At 40.2% G+C, this 12,710-nt stretch overlaps 1 protein-coding gene across 1 annotated transcript in view; it reads right to left on the minus strand.

The window, feature by feature from the left end:
* Positions 1 to 358: 358 nt before the first annotated feature.
* The window catches only part of smc3 (structural maintenance of chromosomes 3), a 28,552-nt gene continuing 16,200 nt past the window's right edge, over positions 359 to 12,710 (minus strand). The window contains exons 20-29 of the mRNA XM_088009838.1: positions 11,370 to 11,521; positions 10,674 to 10,832; positions 9,665 to 9,772; positions 9,430 to 9,538; positions 7,974 to 8,221; positions 4,088 to 4,300; positions 3,810 to 4,001; positions 2,554 to 2,731; positions 1,910 to 2,016; positions 359 to 1,406 (exon numbers count right to left, since the gene is read on the minus strand). Of these exons, the coding sequence (XP_087865964.1) occupies positions 1,335 to 1,406; positions 1,910 to 2,016; positions 2,554 to 2,731; positions 3,810 to 4,001; positions 4,088 to 4,300; positions 7,974 to 8,221; positions 9,430 to 9,538; positions 9,665 to 9,772; positions 10,674 to 10,832; positions 11,370 to 11,521 (1,538 nt within the window). The 3' untranslated portion in view covers positions 359 to 1,334. The remainder of the gene's footprint in view (positions 1,407 to 1,909; positions 2,017 to 2,553; positions 2,732 to 3,809; positions 4,002 to 4,087; positions 4,301 to 7,973; positions 8,222 to 9,429; positions 9,539 to 9,664; positions 9,773 to 10,673; positions 10,833 to 11,369; positions 11,522 to 12,710) is intronic.

The raw sequence follows: 12,710 nt of genomic DNA on the forward strand, positions 1-12,710 counted from the left end.
TTACAATATTAACTGCTGAAGTTATTTTACATTCACAGCACACATCTGGCTGCAGTGTGAAAAAAATAAACGGTTAAATCAAATTAGAGCTGAGAAACTGAATTTGGGATCACACTCAAAAATAAACCTCATTTAAAATATCACAGACAAATCTATATAAATTTAAAACTGAATTAGTAAAATAAAGTCACTCTTCTTGTGCTAACATGCTTTTTAGAAAAAGAAAAAAACAAAAAACAAACTCAATTTCTTCCAAATTAAAAAAAAAATAATCTCAGCCACGTTTTGAGGAGGTCGGGCGTTAGCTGCAGCGCCACCTTGTGGACTTGGAGGAAAACAAACGAAACAATGAACTAAAAACCTTTAAAACCTTTTATTATTTTTATAAGATTTTTTTCAATAGCGTAAAAAAACAAACAAACAAACAAAAACATTTCAAAATCAGACTGGGAAACAAAAGCACAACTGAGAAGTTTATTTCCAAACAAAAATATGAAAACTTGGACTTAATGCGGTATTCACAGGCTGCTTTACCCGAACCCTCCCGATGCTGAGACGGCAGCGGGAACCACCTGAGTGGTGGCTAATTTCAGACCAGTCGGGGAAATTAGACGAAGAGGAATATAAACTTTTATTCCACTGACCTAAAACAAGAAGTTACACAATACAGTAACAACCATGGTAAGGTATAACAATCTAAACACTCACAATCATTGTTTCAAGAATACAAGCGGTATACGTTACAGAAATTTAAACAATATGAATGTATATGAACGCTGTTGTTCCACAGCTGGCACCGAAAACAAGCTGAACCCCCCCTTCGCCCCGTCTTCTCACAAACCATAAAAGCAACATTTTAACTCAAGTCGTATCAAAACAGATCCGTATGTACAAAAGGAGGAGCCGTTTTCTGTCTCTGCCTCATCCGTCAGTCTCGGTGTTTGAAAATGTATCACAGCAACACAAACTCAAAGAGCTCTGTGTGTAAAGAGCAACTAAAGTTTACGAAGCCGGAGGTCCGGTGTGAAATCTGGGTTTTCAGGGATCGGACAAACATAAACGGCCCTCACTCAGATTCCTTTTATTTCGGACAAACATAAACGGCCCTCACTCAGATTCCTTTTATTTGTCTCTCCTCGTCCTTGCATTTCAGGATTTGAATACATCTAAACTCCAAATGTGAGAAGCGAAAGATTCTCAGAGTTTAATTTCCAACAGAAGTAAAAAGTAAAAACAGCAGTCTGCAGAGGTGGTGGATTATTTCTCTCTCTCTCTGTGTGTGTGTGTGTGTCTGTGTGTGTGTGTGTGGCCCTCGACGTTGGAGGCAGAGCGCGTTAACCATGGGTGGTGTCGTCCTCCACAAAGTCTTTGGCCTGCTCCGCTGTGATCACATCGATGTGACTCACCTTAAAACACAAAGACATGGAGACACTTCACAACCGATCAATGCCACTCTGACGAAGCACCGATAATTCAGGCTATGAAACATTAAAACGCTGAAGAGTCTCTGGCAGAGCGGGTTGGTAAAGAACAGATGGAAAACCTTGTTTATAGAGGAAAGTTCTCCATTCCTGCTGAACTCGCTGAACTTTTGTGGTAAAATGATAAAAAGTAGACAGGGTAAGATAGAAGCCTCTGATTGGATGAAAGCAGCTTTGTAGCTTTTGTTTCAGCTCAAAGTACAAGAAAATGTGTTTTCATATATATATATATATATATATATATATATATATATATATATATATATATATATATATAGCTTATTTAACCAACATGAAATTCAAGGGGGTCATGAAATTACAGGTTTAATATGTTTAAGAGAATCAGAAACCAACCTCGAAGGAATAATTAAATGAAATAATTTGCTTAAAAGAAAATAACTGTCTTCCAGCAGACAGGAGCGCCTCACCTTGTTCCTGAATTTGACTCCATAGAACTTGTCTGCCGACTCCAGCAGCTCCGGCCTGAAGGTGGTGGTGATGAACTGAGCATGGCCGGCCAGCTCCACGATCATGTCTGCAAAAAAATATAAAACGAGGCCCGATAGGCGTCTTTCCAGTTGTTTGATTTATAAGTATTACTGTATCTATGCTGGACGCTGCACATAGAAAGCGTTAACATACAAACTCTGAGAGTTCCCACATATTTTCTAGATATCAGAAAATACACTAAACTATGAATAAAATACTTTGATAAACAACAAACATCCCCTGCATTTAATTTTTTTTTTTTTTTTTTAAGAAATATTGATAATTTACAACAGAGCGTTAGGGCCAGGCTAAGAAAATTTTTTCATACATCTTTATTCTCAAAATGCTATCATTCTGTTCCACTTAGTATGACCCGAATACTCTGGTAATAATCTACTGGGACCAAAAGGGTAAAAAAGAAAAGTAAAAATCTCAGTAATGCCGTCAGTTTTTTCTGTGCACAAATCACCAACTACCTACATAAAACTACATTTTATACATATATTTCCAGATAATAAATACAATATTTTCCCCATCCCTAATGTTGACCACAGCAGATGGGAGGCGGCGGCCGCTCGTTTACCTGACACAGCCTTCCTGTGCTGGGCGTCGAGGGCCTGGTCGATCTCATCGAACAGGTAGAAAGGAGCCGGGTCGCACTTCTGGATGGCAAAAATCAGAGCCAGAGCCACCAGAGACTTTTGACCTCCGGACAGCTGCTGCATCTCCCTCATCTCCCCCTGCTTCCCCGTGAACGACACCTGCAAGGCAGACACACAAACACACCGATCTCACCTGATGCTTCCCGTCTTGATGCACATTAATCTGTTTCTGTGGGCCCAGACAAAGAACCGGAGCGGCTGTGACGGCTTTCATACGGATCGGGATAAATTTAGCGTGAAGAGAGCCTCGCATTACTCACTGCATGACTAACTTCACCTTGGTTCTGCTCTGAGGGGACGGAGCCGTGATGAGGGATGGGTTTTTATTTCCCCAGCAGAACAAAAGAACCACACAGATGCACTCAGAAAACCTTTATACATTTATACAAAACCTTGATGGACAGATACATGTCACAGGGTTTCTGCAGGTTTCACTACCTTAAATTTAAGACTTCTAAAATTGAATTAAGAGTTCATTATGAATGAAATTTAAGATCTGTATCGTGTCAGAAATGAACTAAAGAAACAACCATAAACCCACAAGTTTTTTGCACAGAATAAATGTATCGTCATATGGTGATAAATGTGGCTTAAATCATGAGATGAAAAAAAAAAAAAACCTTTCAGCTAGTTAGCTATTGATTTTGCTAGCTAGCTAGTTTTTCTCCTTCCTCTCTTTCCACTGTAGGAACCAGAAGCATTGGTTACTGCTAACATAGCTGCTAATACTGCTGTGTATTAGCGGAGGAAAAGTTAGTTTCTTTTCATCCGCTTAGTAAAATGCTTAAATTCAGCAGGTCGTCTCGATGAGACGACCTCAGCTGCTAATATACCTTGCTAGCCAGCAAGGTATATTAGCAGCTAGTTAGCACTAATCTCAACCGCCTTGAGTTCCCACAGGGGGAAGAACAGAATATATAAGATTTAAATAGTCCTCCCACCACAAAATTTAAGACATGTGATTAACATATCTAAGACAAACTTACCTTTTTTGTAACTTAATTTAAGATTTTTAAGACCTCGGTTTTATATACATGAATTCAAGACTTTTTAAGACTTAATGAGAATACACGGACTCCCTGTGTCGACATCTCCAGACGCTTTCTGTTCACAATCAGGAGGTTTTGGCTCAGATTACCATTACCAGGTACATTTGGATGAAACGACGGCTCCTTACTCTGATGCCGACTCCTGTGAACTGGTCCACCGAGGGAACGCTGCTCTGGGATCCGGATCCCCTCTCGCTGTCTGCTCCCCCCTCTCCCTCATCCTGGGACTGGCTGCCTTCGGCATCGCCCTTCTTCATCACCAGCGTGGCTTTGCCTCCTGGGACGAGTTTCTGGAAAACCTCGCTGAAGTTTTTCGACACCTGAAAGGAAAGCGTTGGGGCTGTTATCGTGCTTTCTCTCGTGGCGCCACGCGGTTTTCACCCGCGACTTTGCGATCTGCTCGCACCTGCTTAAAGGTGAGCTGGATGGCCTCGTATTTGCGCAGCTCCAAGACGTTCATGAGCTCCATGATGGATTTGTAGCCACGGTCCAGCTCGTCCTGACGCTTGATTAGCTTCTCCTTCTGCTCGGAGAAGTTGACGAACTGATCCAGGGCCTTCTTGTTGACGTGGCTGTACTTCTTCAGCTCCGTGTTGCACTGCTCCAGCTTCCTGAACAGCTGTTGGAGCAGAAACAAAATAAAACGTTACATCATGTGTTTGTTAGCAGCTGCTGGCGGTGTGCTACGGTCCAGCGTTGCGGGAGGTGGGGGGCGATGATTGATTTATTTAGGCTCTTCCTCATTTCACTTATCAATTTACATGGTGAAGAGGTGGGAAAATAAGCAACATAACCAAGTATGGTAATTATCTTTATGGTAATGATTTAGCTTCTGCAGGTTTCACCCAAATTTAAGACTTTTTAAGACCACTATGAATGAAATTTAAGACTTGTAATGCAACAAAAGAATGGGAAACTATTCATTTCCTTTTAATTTTTTACTCTACTTGTAATTATAGCTGCATCTGTGGCTCTTCATTCTCTTTTGGTTTCATGCTCCTTCTCAGTTTTGTGCTTCTCACACTGCGTATTTGTTTTTACAGTTTGAACCCAAGTTGTTGTTGGTTTTTACACAGAAAGCAGCCAACATCTTATGGGTTAGCAACAGACGTTAGCCTGTGATGAAGATGAACATTGTCCAGCCAATCAGCAATAAATTTGCACTTAGTAGATGCAAAAAAGCTAGCTAGCTGGCAAGGGCGTATTAGTAACGAGTTAGCAGTAGCCTCAACATAACACGACTCAGACTTTTTCCCTGACAGAAAAGCAAGTCGTTTAATACGAGATTAAATAGTCCTGCCACGACAAAATTTAAGACATGCTGTATTTTATTTAAGGCCATATCCCATTTTTCATACAAATTTAAAAATATTTTAACACTTGATTAATTTAAGAGTTTTTAAGGATGCACACACGTCCTGATGTAATTTCAAGAATACAGTGAAACACAAATTCAGCTCCTTTAGATGGATAAGCTTTCAGTTTCATTTTTCCACATGGGTATTCCAGGCTCTCCAGCAACACATTTATCCTTTAAAACCACTAAAGGCCAAAGCAACACGAGCAGCTTCACCTCCACTTGAACAATCAGCAGAACCGTCCTGCCTGCACCCTGCCTGCGGCTGCCAGAGGAGCAACATTAACTAGATGAAGTGTTTATGAGAACGTGTGAAGCTATTCTCGGCTTTGTTAAAGAGGAAGGGGGGCTAAAGAGACACACACACACACACACACACACACACACACACACACACACACACACACACACACACACACACACACACACACACAAACTCAGACACTTATGAAAGATGCAGCCAAGTCCACTCATCCCACAGCCTTTGCTCCCAAAGGCGACTGGCTGAGAGCAAAAATTAGACGGAGCACTTGAGTCTGAGTCACTGCAGCGTGGGCGGCTGGGAGGTGATGGCCCTCAACTTTATTCCTAAAGAAACACGGCTCTAGCTGCTGACTCCCTCGTCTGATTTGCGCCAAAAGTGTTTAACCCTCTTAAGACCATAATTGTAACTGGGCCGCCTGGTATTTTTCTGATTTTATGGCTGTAAAATTCTCAAAAAATGTGCAATGAGTCTGAATTTTTGCTCTTTTTTCCAGAACAACCTCAGCTGTCAGTATTTGATATTTAATATTTCTGTCTATTAAAAATTGTGAATAAACAGTTTAAAGAGAAAAAAAAAATCGGAATTGAAATTTTCAGGTTTATTACTGAACAAAAACGTCCTGATGACAGGGGCAAACAATTTCAGATGAACAATTTCAACTTCCAACTATATTACATAAATGCAGTGAAAACTGTGAAGCCTGGCCTCCAATTTACACGTTTTCATGCCTGTTTTTTTATAAAATTATTTCAGGCGTTTTCATGTTTTGTGGTAGGCTCTATAGCAGTTCCTCTCCAGCTGCAGACAGAATCCCACTCTGGATCCATCCATACTTTATCACACTTCAAGCTGAGAGGGTGCTGGTACCCATCTCCAGTGGTCAGGAGCAAGAGAAAGGGGACACAGTGGACAGGTCACCAATCCCTCACTTGGCTGATTTGTTGTTGTTTTTTTCACAATTCATCTTTTGGCAGAAAAAAAGTGGTGATTTTTTTTTTCTTTTTGCCAAAATCACTTTAGGTAAAAATATTACTCAGGACATTATTTTTGGAAGACCACGATTTTATTTTCAGCACAATAAATAGTTATTACACAAATTATGCAGGAATCAAGATGGAGCTAACAGTTAGCCAATAGCTGTGCAGCATTCATATGGCTAACGTTAGCTTGTACAAATATTTTACACAACCTTGGTTCGCTGGTTATATGTCTCTCATGTTCACTGCCTTCAGATATCAGCCTTCTGGGACCCTTTATCAGTCTGGTGGATTTTGTTTTAGACATTTCCATAATTTTCTGCGTGATTTCAACTCGTCCTCTGCCGTTTTCTCCCTCTCTCGCTCCGCTACTCCGTTGAAACAATACGAAGCTCCGCAGGGAAATTACGTAACGAAAATATTTACTCTAATATCTGCTGCCACATGCACATGTGATACACCGTTCAGGAGTTACGATACAGAGTAGGTTGGGTGACAAATATGACACAACGGAGAATCTTTCTTGTGATTGGTCAAGCTCATATCAAACTTTCCCGGGTGGCTACCGTAATGTATCATATATGCCCCGAAAGCGCAATGTCTCACCTTTTCTGCACTTTTGGAATTTTTTTGATATGTTGAACTGTTTCAGAAATTACGGTAATGGGAATTACACAAGCGGAATCCTGTCGGCGCCGACAGCTTGGTCGTAAGAGGGTTAAAAGTGTTTTAGCCCACCCGCTTGGTTTTGGTTTCAATCAGCTAAAACGAATCTTCATCCTGTTACTACGGTTTAAAGCACCAACATTACAAGTTAGTTCTGGTTAAATGTAAATGTATACGTTATGTCGGTCTAATATTTCAAGTCCCAGTAATGCCATTAAACCTTCATCTTTCTTGTAACCTTTAACAATGGTCAGGTTTTCAGGCTTTCTGTGGGTTTTTCAAAGTTTTTCTTTCCCACTCGTTTTCTGCCCAGTGCCGACTCTCAGCCAATCAGCTCTGCTGTGACTCACCCGGATAAAAACATCCTCCCAAATTCAAGTGACGCACCAGGGTTGTGTCACAGGTAACAGCTCAAAAAAAAAAAAAAAAAGTTTTAAGTTGTTTCCTTTTGCTACCAGCAGCATTTTAATAAGCAAAGTTACTGCTTCATTTTTTAAGCCCGGAAAGCTTTTTTTCTATTGGAGGTAAAAAAAAAATTTCAGACAGAAATTGTGAGTCAAACTTAAGAGAATATTTCTTTAGAGACAAAAAGTTGCACTTTAAAAAGAAATTCAAGATAACTAATTTGACAAAACACCAGAAGAAAGAAAAACTAAAAATCTGAGACAATAATTTGACTCTAAATAGCAGCTCATGATGCATTTTCTCACTTGAATCTGGAGATAAACAACAGCTCAGACAAACCCAGATTTAAAATTTATTTTTTTCTAACTTAGCAACATTAAGCGATCTCTATTGTCCTGAATGGAAATGAATGTATTGCCACTTTAATTGTTAAACGTTGCGATTCTAAGTAACTAAAATAACAACTTAGTTTTTAAATATAGACACCAGAAAAACTCCATCAAGAGCGAATAAAGTTAGTGGGAAAGAAAGGAATGAACACAGTAAGTGTGTGTGTGTGTGTGTGTGTGTGTGTGTGTGTGTGTGTGTGTGTGTGTGTGTGTGTGTGTGTGTGTGTGTGTACCTGTTTGAGTGTGAGGGTCTGGTACTTCTCGAAGGCTTCCTGAGGCAGGGAGCCCAGTTCTCTGATCTTCTTCATGCACTCCTCCTTCTTCTTGAGCAGCATGCCCTGCCTGTTGGTCATCTTCTCCAGCTCCTTGGTGTCGTGGTTGATGGCGTCGTTCTGCTCCTTCTCGATGTTCTTCCACCGCTCCATGCTCTTTATGTGCTCCTTGATCTCTGCTTCCGTCTTGTCGACGAGACCGTCCAGGTCTGGGAACGGGAAAACGAGGCGTTGCTTTAGTCTGACAGTTAACTCTCCAGATAAATACTGGGAGAAGGATTTATAGCTCTTGAACATTTCCGGTATATTTTGTTGCAACTTGACTGGACCTTTCCAACAAATTAACATAGTTTTATCTAAACTGTTTTTGACTCCATCCATCTATCAGCTCTGACCAGCTTTTCTGATCCAAATGAAAAACGATCTCTCTGGAAGATGCTTGACACAAAACGCCATGCATGTGGGCCAAAAGTTCAACTTTGGTCTCACCTGAAGAGGGCGCCAACCTCCACATGTCCCCTACATTGACTTCATTTGGACCAGCTGAACTGAAGCCACCCACAGAGAGACTGGCTATTAACTGGTTGACTTCCAGTGACTGCAGTGGGTATTGTCAAAAACCTCATAATCCAATTCAATTTCGATTGATTTTAAGAAGTAGCACACAAATAACTAATTGGATTATTTATTAATAAATGTATATATTACTTATTTTTTCCCTGCCCACATAAACAGTCAGGTATGCATGACTTTAACAGTGCATACATTATCATTTCTGGGCAGTAAAATATCTGAAAATACAACTTTGGCAAAATTACACTTTTACCAGTGGCCCCTCAGGAGCTGCGGCGGGCCGGATTTGGCCCGCGGGCCTGAGGTTTGACACGCGGTCTGTCACTAAACAGTCGTGCAAAATTCATTCAAAGCTGAAGTGAATTTCAAGGGGTGTGAATACTTCTGTAAAGCTCTGTGGATAACCAAATAATCCAGCAGGAATTAGACCATTTGGGTCACTTTTTTTTTTTTTTTAGCTTTTTTGTATAAATATATATAAATAAAAAGACTATATATATAAAACTCTTGGAAAGTTAAAAACAAGCTAAGATAAAAACATAAATAAATTAATTTGTATCTTGTTTTCAGTTTTGGGTCTAAAAGTGATCATAATTATTTGTGTCTCCAAATCGACTAATTGTGTTTTGATGACTTTCTCTGTGGCTAAACGGCCCTGGATGTGTTTTTCTTTACAGAATCAAATTAACAAAATTAATTTGTTAATTAATTAACAAATTAATTTTGAAAGGAATTTCAAAAAGTTCCTTTTTTTTCTTAAATCAGCTGGATACTAACCATAAAAATAACTTTTAAAAAGCTCCACAAAACACAGAGAGCCTAAAAACTTTCATCTCAGACCTACCATCTGATCGACCCAAAGTCTCTTTAACTCGCTTGTTGATGCCGTCGAGCTCAGACGTGGTCGCCGTGAGAACCGTGCCGCCCTCCGTCTCACGCAGCTCATTCAGCTCCTATATCATGATTACAATTTTAAAAAGTATGACTAGATTCCTCTGCTTTGGATTCCTAAGAATAATTAAAGAAATTCAATGAACAGATTTCCTTTCTTCTTTGTTTTTTTTAAAGAGCACAGTCACCTGCTCGACTTGATCAAGACGTTTCCTCAGGTTCTCGTTGAGATACGTTTCCACTCGGGTCATGATTCCCTCCAGCTTGATCCTCTCGTTTAACAGCTGCCTGTTGTCCTGTGAGGAAACAAAGGAAATCATCCATTAGTCATTAACTGGACAATTCAGGACGAATAATGTCGACTAAACAAACATCACAGAAGCACTAAATCAAGTCCTGGTAGGAGCTACGATTAAAATAGTTCCTCTGTTCAAAACTGTGAGTTATATGACAGCGTGACGTCGTTTGTCCAACACGGCTATTCATCATTAAAAGAAGGGGTTACACAGAGACGGTGGGGTTGCTATGCGATGATGAGAGGAGCTCAGCGAGATGGAAACAGACCACAGCTGCAGTCGTCTCGAGGACAATGGTGGAAAACGATACAATGGAGGCAGCAGATGTTTATTGTGAAGAGGCGCTCCTCATTTTCCCTTCAACAATTACATCTCAAACGCGCCTTTTGATTCCAGAGTCGGAAGAGCGCTCAGGCAAAAATAACAACTACAAATTGGCCCGATAAGCACTGGGATTCAATTATCGTGTCATGTTTAAGATCTTAAAGTCATCTTTTTAAAATCGCTGCGATCAAACCAGAGTCTGAGGGTGAAACGTTGTCGGCTAACGAGGTTCACTTGGTTAGCTTTCCCAGACCCAAATGTCTTTATTCTAGCTAATATAAAGACTGCTAAAAACATTTTTATATCCAAGGAAATGAGAAAAGAGTTGCAGCTCAAAGTAGAGGTTTGTTTTTTTCAAAATTTCACATAATTGTGGGAGTGAAAAAAACAAAACACTTTTTGTACTTTTCAAGATTTTAAAATGTTACCTAATTTTCACAGTAATCCCACAAGCCAACATTAAATGTAGTTTTAAACAACTCCAGCCAATCACTGCACAAGGATTTTTCCGTGTCATTTTCAGCCGGCAGATAATTCAGAGGACGATTAGGAGCTTCTTGGCTGTTTTTCTCCTGACCTGCTGTAGCTGACGGATCTCGTCGTTGAGGTCGTCGACGCGTCTCTGGTCCTCCAGGCTGAGCTGGGAGAGGAGGTCGGTGCCGAGCTCGGCCTTCAGCGACTCCCTGGTCGACTCCATGGCGTGGAGGCTGGCCTCCAGGCTCTGCAGACTACGTTGCTGAAGAGAAAGAACAACAACAGATGAAACTCCTGAAAGATGTTGATAAAAACTATTTGGTCACTTGTGCTAGATTCACCCAAGCGAATGCATGTGCACGAACCTTGAAAACCCAAATGCAACGCCTGAAAAATTATTTGAAAAAGTTTATGCCTTCGTCTTCTTGTGACAACGGCTGTGTGTGCTTGACAACTTAATTTTCTTGGACGGCGATAAGATCTTAAGCTTGTTTTGTCGCAACCACAGTAAAATGATCCTATTGTGAGAAAAAAAGAGCTCAAGCTGATTTCTAAAGCAATGACACTTTCATTTATTTGAAAATATAAAAATGTTTTTTTTTTTAAAAAGCCACTTTTAGACTCATTGAGAACAGTCTTAAAAAATGGGTTTTTCTATGCATTTATAGCTTTTCCAAACTTTTCCAAACACAGAAAATGCTAAAAACGTCTCCAATCCTTTTAAGACTGTGTAGAAACCTGGAGAAATCAACTTAACGGTCTGGTCGGCGGTAAACACCAGTGGGAGAAGATGTCTGACCTTGGGCATGAAGGTCTTCTCAGACTGCTGCCTCTTCTCCTTCAGCATCTTCATCTCTGACAGGATGCTGTCCCTGGAGGCCTTGAACTTCCTCTGCTGCGTCTCGATCTGCTGCATCTGGTTCATCAGCTGGTCGATCTCGTTGTTGATACGTGGAGCGGCCATTAAGGATTCACACAACCACGTCCTGTTGCCTCATCATCAACAACTACATGGTCACCACTGTGTCAAAGGACATATTTTTGTTTCTGTGCACTTTAAGAGTGTATACAATACTTCTTCAAATATTAATCAGTCCAACATATACTAAAAACAACATAAAACTGATATTTAGTGAGAAAACAAAAATATGCTAAACGGCCATCCTTCACATAGTGGGAACGTTTTTATGTTTACATTTCTGCTTGGGCTGCACTAAAACCTTGGAAAGTCAGTTCCCTCCCTGGCCTGTGGTGGCGCTGCACCTAGAAGCACTGAAGGAAACGACACAAAAACCTATGAAGAAGACATGAGCGCAACGTCCTTCTTTGTAAAATATAAAAAATGTAGTAGAGTCAGATTTTAGTTTAGATTTAGAAATAGCTAGCGAGAACCATTTCTCTCGCTAGAGTTAGGTGTACACGTCTGTTTTGGTTGTATTTATTACCCAAAATGCACTGTGCTATGGAGTCCACTTCCTGCTTCTGGAGCCGTCTAAAATCCGCTTTTCATTCACAAGATCTTGATAAAAGCCGAACAAACAGGGCTGGTGAAAACAGAATTGAAATCTAAGGGGAAATTGCTTATTTCTTGAAAAGCTACTCCATCCAAAGTGTTTAATATTAGTAAATACAAATATAACCATGAGTGATGTAAAATTTTCAAAATAATAATAAAAAAAAAATCCTGCTAACTCTGTTTTAATGGAACAAGCTTTCCAGTGAGACTCCTGATCTGTTCAGCACCTCCAGTTTTTCTCGATTTTGCGATGGCAAAAATTCAAATAAAATCAACAAATTTGTGCATTTTTTTTCCTGTGTTGATGCATAATTTTCAATCTATTTTACATTTTACGCAAAAACGGTCAAACTCTCACCCGCAGGTGGCGGTATTTCTTCCTTCAACTACACCGCTTCCTCATCGTTACTTGACGTCAGGTTACAGCCAAGTGATCAACCCGGAGTCACATCTACCGTCGTACATGAGGGCAAATATCCCAGAATTTCTTGCAAATATTTCACAAAATCTGAGACTGATTGCAGAAAAACAAAAAAAAGGGGAAAATTGCAAAAGCAATTGTGAGAACCTGGAGATTGCTCAACAGGGAACAGTTTATTACAGCTCGGAGGCGTTTTGGTGCAA

Source organism: Poecilia mexicana, unplaced genomic scaffold, assembly GCF_051168715.1.
Source record: "Poecilia mexicana isolate PSO_F unplaced genomic scaffold, ASM5116871v1 scaffold_2, whole genome shotgun sequence".
Taxonomy (NCBI): Eukaryota; Metazoa; Chordata; class Actinopteri; order Cyprinodontiformes; family Poeciliidae; genus Poecilia; species Poecilia mexicana.